Here is a 14,331-nt window from a genome sequence, read left to right as displayed (position 1 = left end):
CTAGAACAGTGCGAGGGGCTGCACTCAACGGGAGGCTGAGTTTTCTGGTAGGGTATATTGTTCGTGGCTAGTAGTATATGTTGTTGGTGTCCTACCCAGATCTCCTTTGCTACCAAAGGCACCCATCCCACAGCTACTGTAGCATTGACTTCTAAAAGTTCACAGCTGCACCCCTCTCCAAAGAATTGCCCTCCATCACTGGGGAGTATCTTGTCCAGAAATGCCTGGGAAGTTAGAGGTTCTCCCTGATTCCTCTCCTGACTAATGCCTCACTGACGTGGGAGCAAAGAAGCCTGGCTGTCTTTTACTTCCAGGTGGGATAACTGAGTAGTGCCATTCGTGCTCCAGAGCTTCCTGTGAGGAGGCTGAGGCCAGACTTCACCTAAAACCACTTCTTGGGGGTTCCCTGGCGGTCCAGTGGTTAGGACTCCGTGCTCTCACTGACAGGGGCCAGGGTTCGATCCCCGGTCAGGGAACTAAGATCCCACAAGCTGCATGGGGCGGCCAAAACTAAAAAACTAAAAAATAAATAAAACCACTTCTTTTCCGCAGTCTTATCCTGATTCCTTCACTTCCCAGAAAGTTTCACCTAAAAGCTCTCCTTCTAAAATCACTTATACAGATATTTCCATCTCTGGTTCTGCTTCTAGAGTACCTAACCTAGATATCTGTTGACTATTTGGGTGCATAAAGGAATAAAGTCAAATGAAGTAAAGAAGAAATTCTTAGATTTTCCAGTAGTGCTCTTAATTCTTGCACAAAACATTACAGATATATATCCATTAAGAGAAATAGATAACGGTGTTGTGAACTAAGTGATCGCATTAGGACACAAATCTACCTGCTTAATTTAAGCACCTCACCCCATCTCCTTCAGCTCATGGTGTCACTGTTGCTGTCATCTGAAGAGTCTGGCTACAGCAATATCTGTCTCACTTATAAGAATTGGCACGTTATAAAGCTCAACAAAAAAACATGTTAGATCTTTTTTTTTTTTTTTTTTTCATGTTAGATCTTAATGAATTAAAAGATGGTTGGGAAGTATATGACACTGGCCCAAGATACTTCTTCACTCTAGCAGCTTAACTAAGGATGCTGCTGAAAGAAACCTGCAGGTGAAGCTCTCCAGAGAGAGGAGAGCAGGTTTCAGTGGTTGGAGCGCAAGGTTAAGCATGTTAAGATAATCTGATATTGAAACAATTGTAAGACTGAGTTTACTTTTTATTACAACTAAGGACTAAAAGTTTTAAAAAATTCCCCCCCGCCCCCGCCATCAGAGCATCACTGATTTTACAGTGGAAGTCAGTGTGAAATAACTATTTTCTTAACAAAAATTTGCTTTACAATTTTAAAAAACATGCATACAAATGACTGGAAGGTTATAAACTAAATTGAGAATAGTGATTGACTTGAAGAAGGGGAGATGAGATTGGAGGTGGTGGTAAAGGGGATTTCAGCTATAATTAGTGTTTCCCTTCTGCAAAAAGAAGAGTAGAATCAAATTTGAGAAAAATACTAATAGTTATTAAATATGAGTGATAAACTTGGGTATGTGCTACATGTTTTTATTTACATTTTTTTGATTTTTGAAATTTTTCTCAAACTAAAAAAGTGTGTAACACTTGAAAAGAATGTAGCTATTCTCTAGTGGCAAAGGATATAACAAAACTAAGAAAAAACACACACTGTATCAGTGGTTCTCAAGCTTATTTAGCTTGTGATTTAGGAAATAAAAATAAAAAAGAATCCCATAGAATCCTGCTTGTTTCCAGTCTTCTCTTCCAAGACAATCTAGAGCAGCCTGCTGGCTGGGGTCTCCAGTTTCAGGGTCTGTCTGCAGCTCTGACTCACCCACCTCTATAAACTACAACAACCATTTGGTGAGTGCACCGAGAACTGAAGCCGTGTCCGCCTGGGAGGAACATCATATAAAAGATCACAGGAATTGATTTGGTTTACAATTTTATGAATTACCTGGGTGACAGAACAGAAAACAGAGCTGTTAAGTACACTGATGATACACCTCAGGAGAGGTGCATTAAGACACAAAAGAAGTTTAATAATCTGGAGAAGTAGTCAAGAAAACAGAAAATGAAATTTAATAAGGATATTATTATTGGAAAGAAAAGGGAATATGGAATAACTGGCCAAAGGAAAGGCTTTGGGATCAAGCTGGGCAAGGATTAGAAATATGAAGCAAGAATTTAAAAAATCAAGCTATTATATGTAGGTTGAAGTATTAAATCTAAGAATTGGTTGACCAACAATCTTAACACATGGCTAGTACTTTAGTGAGGTACTTACTAAAGTGCTACTATCACTAAAATACTATTTGATCAGCATGACAAAGTCAAGAAGCAGCACACTGCAGTGGTTAGAACATAAGGCTGAAGCCAGACTGTATGAAGACAGCTGTGTGACCTCAGACAAGTTTTCTAACCTCTCTGTGCCTCTGTCCTCATCTGCAAAACTGGGATGGTAACAGTACTGAACTCAGAGTTGTGTGCAAAAACGAGTTGCAATTTGAAAACAGTGTAGAACAGTGCCTAGCACAGAGTAGCTGCTAGTTACATGTTTGTTAAATGAAAAAGCAAAAATAGTACAGAAATTTAAATGGATTTGGAGTCAAAAATTATTACAAACCTAAATATCTACATGGAAAAGTTAGAGGTAGTGGCATAATTCATTCTGTAAGAAAAGGCAGTAGAAGGCATTCTTAGTGGGAAAACTACCGTCTAACTGCTGATAAAAATGTTTCTAAAATAGCCTTTCCAAGTTCATAATGCGGAAGATGAGACAGAAGGAGTATCCTGGCAGCCTATGACATCAGACACATCTCCAGTTCTCTATTGCTCTTATCAGAATGTCTTGATGGCTCAATAATATTTTTTTCCATGAGACTTCAAAAAAGCTTTTAGCTTTTCTATTTCTTACCGATACATCTATTTGCCCTTTGGGACTTCGTGAATTTCAAAATTTATACAGTCACATTCAGTTTTCTTCAGATTGAGGAAAGCCTTGTATGCTGAATGATGCTGTGCTTTTGAAAGCATGTCATCATTCGCTCCAGGATATTTGATATGGAGAAGGTCAGTGCTACAGTTTTACACTTCCTTTTATCTCATTTGATTTCATAAAGAAAAAGTATACAAAAATATGACAGGGGAAAGACAAGGGTTTTAACAATAACCATCTACAGTGCAATGCAGTCGTCCTCCCCTTGTTCTCTCTTCTTTTCTCCTCAGCCTCCATACAGTTATCAACCTAAAATTAGCCAGTTAAACCCACTTCACCACTTCCCTTCTTCCCGTTTTCATTGCCAGTATGTTTGTTTGGCTCCAACAATTTTATCTGGATTACTGCAATCACCTCCTAGTGTTCTCTGTGATTCAAGTCTCATCTGACCCTGATCTACCCACAGACTACGGTCCTAATGATCTTGCTTTAATGCCATCACATTGCACTCAGGATAAAATCCAACCTCAGCAAGGCCCATGAAGTCCCCACAAGGTCCACATCTTCCTCTTGGCATCAGCTCTTGCATCTACCCACATACATTCCATGCTACCCAAGCTGCCTTCACGTCCTACTTTTAGACAGTTTGTTTTCTTTTTCTTTTTTTTTGCGGTACACGGGCCTCTCACTGTTGCGGCCTCTCCCGCTGCGGAGCACAGGCTCCAGACGCACAGGCTCAGCGGCCATGGCTCACGGGCCCAGCCGCTCCGCGGCATGTGGGATCTTCCCGGACCGGGGCACGAACCCGTGTCCCCTGCATCGGCAGGCGGACTCTCAACCACTGCGCCACCAGGGAAGCCCTAGACAGCTTGTTTTCAGTAACTGCAATGCCTTGTTCTGTGTTCTGCACTTAGAAAACTCCTACTTATCCCTAAAGACTCAGTTTGAGTGCCACCTTCTCCAGACCCTTCCACCAAATCACATGCATACACTCAGAGGGTTGGGTACCTCTCTTCAAGGGTCCCACAGAACCTGCACATGTTTCTTTCTTGGCTTATATACAACACTGTATTATAAATGTTGATGTATTCTCACCCACTGACAAGCAAGCAAGCACATCTAGTCAAAATCAAGATCATCATCTATACAGTCAGCCCTCCACACCCACAGGTTCTGCATCTAAGGACTCAACCAACTGTGAATTGAAAACATTTGAAAAAAAAAATCTTAAAGTTCCAGAAAGCAAAACTTGAATTTGCTGTGAGCCAGCCACTATTTATATAGCATTTATATTGCATTTATAACTATTTATATAGCATTTACATTGTATTAGGTATTATAAGTAACCTAGAGATGATTTAAAGCATATGGGAGGACATGTGTAGGTTATATGCAAATACTATGCCATTTTATATAAGGGACCTGAGCATCCTTGGATTTGGGTATTCGTGGGGGTCCTGGAATCAATCCCCTACAGATACTAGGAATGACTGTACATCATCCGTGCCCCCAAACAGCTATGGGCAAACAACAGGAATCTAATAAATACAAATTAGGTGAAATGAATTAATATATAATGAATAAGCCTGACTCCTGCCTTCAAAAAATTCCTTATTTAGTTGGAGAGGCATGACTGGGGAAGGGGGTATAGACATAAGATATAGAAATTATGATGCAAATCAGAGTGAGAGGAAGTGGGCTATGTGGCAAGAAACTAATACTTATGAGTTAGCCTGAGTATTTAGGGACCTAAAATGTGCCAGACATTGTGGCTGGTCCTTGGCAAACATTTTCACCTAATTTTCACAACCATCTTGAAGGGTATTATTATTTCAATTTGGTAGGTAAAGAAATCAGGACTCAAGGAGTTCAAGGCCACATAAAAGTTAATGGTAGAACCTAGGGGCAGGAATAAAGACGGAGATGTAGAGAATGGACTTGAGGACATGGGGAGGGGGAAGGGTAAGCTGGGACGAAGTGAGAGAGTGGCATGGACATTTACACACTACCAAATGTAAAATAGATAGCTAACGGGAAGCAGCCGCATAGCACAGGGGGATCAGCTCGGTGTTTTGTGACCACCTAGAGGCGTGGGATAGGGAGGGTGGGAGGGAGACGCAAGAGGGAGGAGATAAGGGGATATACGTATATGTATAGCTGATTCACTGTTATAAAGCAGAAACCAACACACCATTGTAAAGCAATTACACTCCAATAAAGATGTTTAAAAAAATCTAAATGATTAAATTTTTAAAAATTATTAAAGTTTTTAATAATTATAAAAAAAGTTAATGGTAGAGACATAATTTTATCTTTTAAAATCCATGTTCTTTCTATCACAATGGTACAAATTCAGTCCTGTGGAGTTTCAGAGGAGGGAACAAATACACCCAGAATGACAAATCAGACAAGTTCCATGCAGAAGTAACAGTGGACCAAACCTTGACGTATTCGGGGAGAAACAGAGTATATTTTAGAGGGAAGAATAAAGACAGGTATGCATATAACTTCAAAACTTGTGAGTAGGACAGAGAATGGTTCAGTCTGGAATAAGTTGAGCATACACTGGGAACATCTCACTGAAGAGAAAGTTGGGACTTTGCTGGGGGACCTGAAAACTCTATACTTACAATGGGCACCAGTATTAGAAAAATAAACAAGCATATGGGTCATGCTAATGACTGGACCTGCGCCGTCGTCTTCTTATATGAAGGGTAGCGGATGAAAAAAATCTGGTAACATAAGAATTTCAAAACTAAGATAATTCTGATTTTAATACAGAAGTATATTTTTATCCAAAGAGGAAATATAGCTACAGAAGTTGACATATCAAGTGTCTTCTTTAATGTCAAATTAACATACTATTGTGGGAAAAGAAGTAAATAAATACACTTCACAAATGTGAGCCATGTAGTCTCCTCTGCTTGAAATATATACCGTAAAAGTCATTATACTCATTAATCTTTTAAATTATCTAAATCATACTCTTAGGACAACAGCTTGATTTTAACTAAAAACATGAATTGCCTAGCTTGCTCATTTTATGAGATCTGATCATTAAAACATAAGACGGCCACACTCCGAAGTACGTTGGTTGTATGTTTTCTTCATGTATGTTTGGTGACGGTTTTACTTATCAAGATTATGTTTTGAATGGCACATAACCAATTTTGTTGGAATGCATCCATAAACTAAATTCAGTGTGACTGATTACTTAGATGGTAACATTGCAAATCCATTAAAAGGAATCTGAAATTGACAGAGTTAATGACATTAAATAGGTCACCCACAGATCAGAGAAGTTCCAAACATTTTTTTTGACTGCTATTTTTAGATCTTTTAAAACATATGTTTCTCTTAAGGCAATTTCATGAGCTTTAATTTTATGACAAATACAGTCATAAAGTTGTACATAATAAAGAAAAAAACCGTCCACATTGAAATTAGTGGGAATGTCAGTCTATTTAATGAAAATCCTTTAATAATATATATTTTAAACACAAATGGAGATTTTTTTACTTCCAACTTTACATAACAAATTAAATATCAAATACTGACAAAGAGAGGTACCCCAGTATCTAAATGAGTAGATATTTTATTTGTAATACTATCATCAATCAATGATATAGCAATGAGTGATATAAGCAAAAATAATAAAAATCTGTAACTTTGAAAATTTTATTACATTTTGAATTTAGAAAGTTTTTTCATAGAAAATATATTTATGTAGCCAATATCAGAATTACCATGGGATATAATCAGCAGGTACTTCTTTACTATTTATGAATTATTTGTTACTTTTCAACAAAAGATTGATATAAGGGACATTCTAGGTAGAAAGTAAAGCATAGTACAGTTGGCCCTTTGTATTCACAGTTTCCACATCATGCATCAATCAATCTCAAATTGAAAATATTTGGGACAACAAAAATTTCCAGAAGTTCCAAAAAGCAAAACTAGAATTTGTCATGTGGCAAATATTCACACTACATTTACACTGTATTTACAACTATTTATATAACATTTACATTGTATTAGGTATTGTAAGTAATATAGAGATGATTTAAAGTATATGGGGGGATGTGCACAGGTTATATGCAAATACTGCACCATTTTATATAAGAGACCTGAGCATCTGTGGATTATAGCATCCATGGGGGTCCTAGAACCAATCCCCTACAAATAATGAGGGATGACTGTATCTCTAATCTTCTAAACTTTCTAAAGCACATTGAATACTGTCTTCTTCTTGCCTATTCAAAGATATTAGAATAAAGACCTAAGAGATATTAAAAATGACCTTGTCAACTTCTATTACTCAGAGATGAGAAAACCAAGACTCAAAAAGAGATTCAAATATAGACAGCCTCAAACACATATAAAGGTTGAAAATCCATTAATCATTCATATAAAAAAGTTTAAAAATAAACAGCATTTTAAATCCAAAGAAAATAAAAGAAAGGGCATAATAAAGATAAAATCAGAAATTATTGAACTAGAAAAGAAACATACAAAAGAGACATTCAACAGTGCCAAAAGCTGGTTGCTTGAACAGACCAATAATACTGATAACTCCTGGCAAAACCGATCATGAAAAACAGAGAGAAGGCAAATAACCAATACCACGAATAAAAATGATAATATCATTTCTGGGCCTAAGGACATTGAAATATCGTAAAGTGGTATTATAAACAACTTTATGCCAATAATTAGAAGACAAGGAATAATTCCTAGAAAAATAAGATTTATTAAAACTTCTTTTTTTTAACATCTTTATTGGAGTATAATTGCTTTACAATGGTATGTTAGTTTCTGCTTTATAACAAAGTGAATCAGTTATACATATGTTCCCATATCTCTTCCCTCTTGCATCTCCCTCCCTCCCACCCTCCCTATCCCACCTCTCTAGGTGGTCACAAACCACCTAGCTGATCTCCCTGTGCTATGCTATTGTAAATAGAGCTGAATGAACATTTTGGTACATGACTCTTTTTGAATTATGGTTTTCTCAGGGTATATGCCCAGTAGTGGGATTGCTGGGTCGTATGGTAGTTCTATTTGTAGTTTTTAAAGGAACCTCCATACTGTTCTCCATAGTGGCTGTATCAATTTACATTCCCACCAACAGTGCAAGAGTGTTCCCTTTTCTCCACACCCTCTCCAGCATTTATTGTTTCTAGATTTTTTGATGATGGCCATTCTGACCGGTGTGAGATGATATCTCATTGTAGTTTTGATTTGCATTTCTCTAATGATTAATGATGTTGAGCATTCTTTCATGTGTTTGTTGGCAATCTGTATATCTTCCTTGGAGAAATGTCTATTTAGGTCTTTTGTCCATTTTTGGATTGGGTTGTTTGCTTTTTTTTTATTGAGCTGCATGAGCTGCTTGTAAATTTTGGAGATTAATCCTTTGTCAGTTGCTTCATTTGCAAATATTTTCTCCCATTCTGAGGGCTGTAACTATTAAAGATAATGAATTATAAGCAAAAGGCCTGTTTACAATGAATGTGATGGTGACACAGACCCAAGAATAATTACTAAGTACATGTTACATTTCTTTGCTTCCTTTCTTGCTGCTTGTATTAACTAACCTTCATAATCTACAATCAGAATTAATTGAGCTAGCTCAGCCTAATGTATCTTTCTTTAAAAATATTCTAATGTCCAATATACAGAAATCTAAAAACTGCCTCACCATACAAAGGGACCCTCATATAAAGTGACTTCCATATTTCTGAGCATAAATTTGAGGGCTGATTTCAACCTCTGAAGTCATCCTTAAGAGAAAAGTTGGTTTTCTGCTTGATTATTGTAAAATATAAAATTTAAATTCATTTGTCTTGGCTCTAATTTATAAGTGGCATTAGTATACGCTTCATTAAAACTTTCAAGTAATTACGTATTTTTAAGAGCACCACTAAACAGTACAGACTAAACACAATGAAACCAAAATGAAAGAGATAAAATAGCACAAATAAGAATGAATAACTGCAATGCTCACTGTATCATCCTTAAAACATAAAATATAGGTCTTGCCACGTGTCTTGTGGCTCAAAAACTGGAACTGTGATATGTTACAAATAAGTTATTCAGGTGAAACTAGCAAACATTTTGATTCTTTCATTATTTCCCCCAAACTTTGTTCACGTAGGAAAAAAAACTGGTGGAAAGGCTTAAAGGTGAGGAAAAAAAAGGAGTTATTTTTTTAGATTAAGTGGAACATGAAAGACTGAAATAATCACAAACAAGAACAGTATTACAGCTCCTTAAAGATAGAGATTATGTTTCTTATTTCTTTCCATATCTCCTAAAACACCTAGTCCTGTAATCTTGACATAGTAAATTCTTAAAAAAAGAAAAAAGGTAAGTTGAAATTCCTAGGTTTACATAAGGCGTAATTCATATAAAGAACTGTGAGATGATATGGGAATAGGCTAGAAATTTTCTGAAGCTATGTATTAGGTGAGCTACAGAAGTTTAGGAGTTGAGATGACCTTGCCATGCCCTATTAAGATTTGTAAATTAAAATTTGTACAAATTTTGTTAAATTTATTCCTAAGTATTTCATGTTTTTATGCTATTATAAAAGGTATCTAAATATTTTAATTTTCCCATTGTCCATTGCAATTAGATAGGAATGCAACTGATTCTGTACGTTGACCTTGTATCCTGTGACCTAGCTCAATTTACTTTTTAGTCCTGATAGTTTTTTTCTTTTTTTTTTGATTTCTTAGGGTTTTTAATATACACAATCATGTTGTCTCTAGACAATTTTACTTCTTCTGTTTAAACATATGTGCCATTTATTACTTTTTCTTGCCTTACTGCACTGGCTAGGACCGCTAGAATAATGATGAAAAGTGAATATCCTTCTTTTCCTCAATCATAGGAGGAAAGTATTTAGTTGTTTTTTTTTTTTTTTTTACCATTAAATATAAGTTAGTTATAGGTTTTCCATAGAAGCATCTTAACAGGTTGAGGGAGTTTCCTGCTATTTGTAATTCGCTGTAACATTTTATCATGAATGAGCACTGCATCTCATCAAGTGTTTTCGTTTGTTTGTTTGTTTTTTGGCAATGACTGAAATGATCATATGGCTTTTCCTTTATGCTGTAAATAGAGTGAATTAAATTATTTGATTTCAAATGTTAAACCAACCTTATATTCCTGGGATAAAACCAGCTTGGTTATGATGTATTATCCTTTTTATATATTGTTGAATTTGATTTAATACTTGTTAAGGATTTTTGTTATCTATGCTCATGGTTAATACTGAACTGTAATTTTCTTATATTATGCAGGTTTGCTGGTAAAAAATACTCTGTTTTTGTTCATCCAAGAATGTCTGCATTTCTAAAGAATGTTTTGCCAGATATACTATTGTATACTGACTTTTTTTTCTTCTTTTGGCTCTTTAAAAACAACTATTTCACTGACTTGTGGTATTTATTTCTCATGACAAGTCAGTCATCATTTTTATGATTTTCCTCCTATATGTAATATGTCTTTTTTTCACTGGCAGCTTTAAAGATTTCCTTTTCAATTTTCAACAATTTGATTATAATGTACTTTATTGTGGTTTCCTGCTTATCCTGCTACAGGTTCATTGAGCTTCCTGGATTGGTGACTTCATGTTTTCATCAAATTTGGAAATTTTTTCACCATTACATCTTTAAATATTACTCTGCCCCGTTCTTTGTCCTTTTTTTTGAAACTCTAATTGCCCATATGTGAGACTGATTTTTTAAGGTTGCTATTTCTGTACTGAGAATTCCTAATCATTCCCTCATTATGTTCATTCCCCCTTTATATGCCCTTTATATGCTTGAACATATTTAAGGCAACTGTTTTACAGTCCTTGTCTGCTAATTCTATCATCTGTCATTTTAGGGTCTATTTCTATTGACCATTTGGGTCTATTTTCTGCTTATCTGTATGCCTAGTAATATTCTATTGAATGCTTCATATTGTGAATGCTCTGTTGTTAAATGTTTGGATTTTGTAGTCTTCTTTCATTGCTCGGTAAGTTTGTTTAGCTAAGCAGTTAATTCACGTCAGCTTGATTTTTTTCAAAACATTTTCCCCCAACATACATCCCCTTAACTTTTAAAATCATTTTGTATGAGAAAAACTTACAAAATAGGGTTAAATAGCAAACATCCTTGTTTTTTCAAGTGTTATTTTCAAACTTATTAAGGGTAGGCATAAAGTAGCTTTTACTCTAGGGGCAGATTGATCCTACTTCTAACGCATAAACTTTACAGGATATCTTATGAATACCAGGAGTAAGTTTAATGAAGTCTCTTAACCATGTGGGAACTCTGGTAATTGTTCAGCTCACCAGTCCCTAGTGGTTGTTCCTTTCCCAGTGTTTGTGAGTCTTGTCCAGTTTTATAGTTCTTTACTGTGGTAGGACTAACCTGGTATTAGTTACTCCATCACAGCCAGAGGTGTAAATGCCAAGAAGGAGTTTTTGACCATCTCTCAGCTTCACTTTGGTCCTCTTCTCTTTCTCCTTTAGTCCACTAACTCTACCTTCTTTTCTCCTACATTTTCCTCTCAAGAACACATCATTATTTAGTGAAAGGATCCAAACCAGAAACCAATTCTTGTAACTCAATCCAGTGTTATTTCCACTACACAATATTTTTGTTAATTTCCTGGGATTAAAACAATAACAATTCAGTCTACTTTTAAGTTGCTTATTACTTGGTATATTCCTTGATTTATTTTTTTTTCTCTCTCCCCTTTGGTGGATCTGCTGCTTATATTTTATCTTTAAAATATTCAGAACAGGTTCATTGATAAAGCTAAAAACAATCCATGTTGAGAAAATCTATTTGATTAAAAGCTATCCCTGGACCAGCATTCTAACCACGCAAAATTAAATAATCTACCTCAAGGAAGGCAAGGAGACTAATAACTTACTGCTTCATAGTTTTGCCTTCCTTATCTCACACCTGAGATTCATATAGCTTATGTTTCTCCTTGTGAGCTATTTTAGCTTCCTGTTAGAGAGTGGGCTTAGTCTCTACATATTTTTCTTCTAATTTAGGAGCCTTTATGTTGATGAAAACTGCTTCCTGAATGTAATGTTCATCACTCTTTGTCCACAAAATATCTATTAATTCATGTTTATAAAGCATTAGTAACTTTAAAAATAAATTTTGCATGGTTTTATTACCTTTTAAGGAGAGGAGAGATAACAGTAGGAGGAACAGAAATTAAACTGGTGTATTAAAAATGGGCCTTTAAGAAAGTATTTTTAAATTGTACTGGGAGCAAAATAAATGACTAAACCAGATCTTAAGAGGTTGTAGGTTTTATCCTCTTACCTATGCAGCTGGATATATTCTCGAGGTCTGTTGAGCAGGTGAAGGAATCTATCAACAATCTTGTTTTTTCCTACGCCCTGTAATTACACAAAGAAGCATTAAAAGTAACTTTTGTCTGGAGGTAAAACAAACCAGAAGAATCTCTTACCAAAACCTACTTACTGTTTTAGCTTATTGCTAATGAAAACCAAACGAGTGAACGTATATAGCACACCTTCTATGACATAAAGGTTTTTTCAAAAAAAATTTTACTTCTAAATACAGTAGCTCTAAGTTCTTATTTAAAAGGATATTCATAATTATTTTTAACCTTCTGTGACTTGTTTTTTCTATTCTATAATTTTACACTGAAGTGCAGACATTAGAGCAGAATATTATCTATTTCAGATGTGAAGAATGGCATTAAAGGAAATCAAATAAGTGTAAAAACAATGATTTTTTCTAATCAGCTCTTCAGAAGTGTGGTTTTAGTTATATAAAGATAAATACAATACTGTACTTCTGTTTTAATCAAACACTAATTTCTTCTCCTTTTATCCTACTTTTTAGTCCTTTAAAACCTTGGAAACCTAAAATTATAACCAGGGTTTATTAATAAGTCTCAACTGTATCTGCTCTTCCTAGAAATGCCCTCATTTCCTTACCACTTACTGATGGCGAGAGTTGCTGTCCTTTCGTAGCGGACAGACTGTTAGAAATGGAATCCATTCCCATGCTACTGCTCCATTTTAAAGTCTTCACTTAGAGGTGGAATACTCTATTAATGGGATGTAAACCTTTTAACAAGTGGGTTGTGTGGGAAGAGTAGAAGTAGTTAAAAAAGCTGAGTTCTGTAACATATGTTCCAGCAATAAATAACACATTGATTTCTTATAATGTTCACATTCGAACGTACGGTAAAATAGCCATGTGGGCTTTAAATGGCGTGTCGCAATCAACGTAAAATTTTAAGTAAATAAATTCAGCTGAGTAAAATGTGTGTTGCTATATCAGCTCTGTTCAAGAAACCTAGAGAAAAACATATATCATAAATGCATTGTAATGTCAGAAATACAAAGGATTTCTTGAAAGAAACAAGTCATGAAAAACTACTATGGGGAGGTCCTGCTCCCTCCCCACTTGCAAGATTACAGAATCAGCCATGCCTTTTCAAACTCCTCCTGAGCACTGTTTTAGGAGCTTACAAGGCCCACAAATGTAGGACAACGCAATGTGAAGTCCCAAGCTGCCACTAAGAAGCTCTTTTGCTATGTCTTCTTTAAATGCGTTTAAAGAAAAAATTCAACTGAGTAAATTTTAAAGATCTTTTTTTTTTAAGTAAATTTATTTATTTATTTTTGGCTGCGTTGGGTCTTCGTTGCTGTGCGCAGGCTTTCTCTAGTTGTGGCGAGTGGGGGTTTCTCTTGCTGCAGAGCACAGGCTCTAGGCGTGCAGGCTCAGTAGTTGTGGTTCGTGGGCTCAGTAGCTGTGGTGCGCGGGCTCAGTTGCTCTGCGGCATGTGGGATCTTCCCAGACCAGGGCTCGAACCTGTGTCCCCTACACTGGCAGGCGGATTCTTAACCGCTGCACCACCAGGGGAGCCCCTAAAGAGCATATTGACTTTATTCAGTGATTCATGTATTGGGCAGCAACCCATCTAGCAGATAGAAAGGAGCTCTGAGGAGCTGTACAAAATGAAAGACTTTTATAGGCAGAAGGGAGCAGCACAAGGAAGTTATACTAGCAAAATTGTTATACTAGGTTGGGACAAGGTCACTTTCCTTTAGGGGAAGGCAGGGGGTCTATCAGGCAAATAACCTCACTAGTGCTGACCAGTGATTCCTCATTGACTGGTTTAAAATTCCATTTCTGGGAGAGGCTGAAACGGTTACCTAGTTAAGTCTGGGTTTTGTGACGTAGGATTTAGCATAGGTGACTCCATCTGGGGCCAGTTGTCTTGTTTTTAACAAAGGTTAGGGTTTTCAGAACTCCAACCTCAGACATCTTCTAGTTCCATATACTGTCTCTGGAAATCTCACCCACTCCCTCCCACTCTCTT

At 36.2% G+C, this 14,331-nt stretch overlaps 1 protein-coding gene across 3 annotated transcripts in view; it reads right to left on the bottom strand.

Moving 5' to 3' along the window:
• Nucleotides 1–14,331, bottom strand: part of VWA8 (von Willebrand factor A domain containing 8) — a 364,890-nt gene that overhangs the window by 174,006 nt on the left and 176,553 nt on the right. For all 3 annotated transcript variants that reach the window (XM_079902720.1, XM_079902719.1, XM_079902721.1), the window contains one exon: nt 12,294–12,370. In XM_079902720.1, coding sequence (XP_079758846.1) covers nt 12,294–12,370 — 77 coding nt within the window. The remainder of the gene's footprint in view (nt 1–12,293; nt 12,371–14,331) is intronic.

The sequence above is a fragment of the Stenella coeruleoalba genome, assembly GCF_951394435.1.
Source record: "Stenella coeruleoalba genome assembly, chromosome: 18".
In the NCBI taxonomy this organism is placed as follows: domain Eukaryota; kingdom Metazoa; phylum Chordata; class Mammalia; order Artiodactyla; family Delphinidae; genus Stenella; species Stenella coeruleoalba.
The sequence above is the reverse complement of the archived record's forward strand: the minus strand, read 5'-3'. Positions and strand labels throughout refer to the sequence as shown.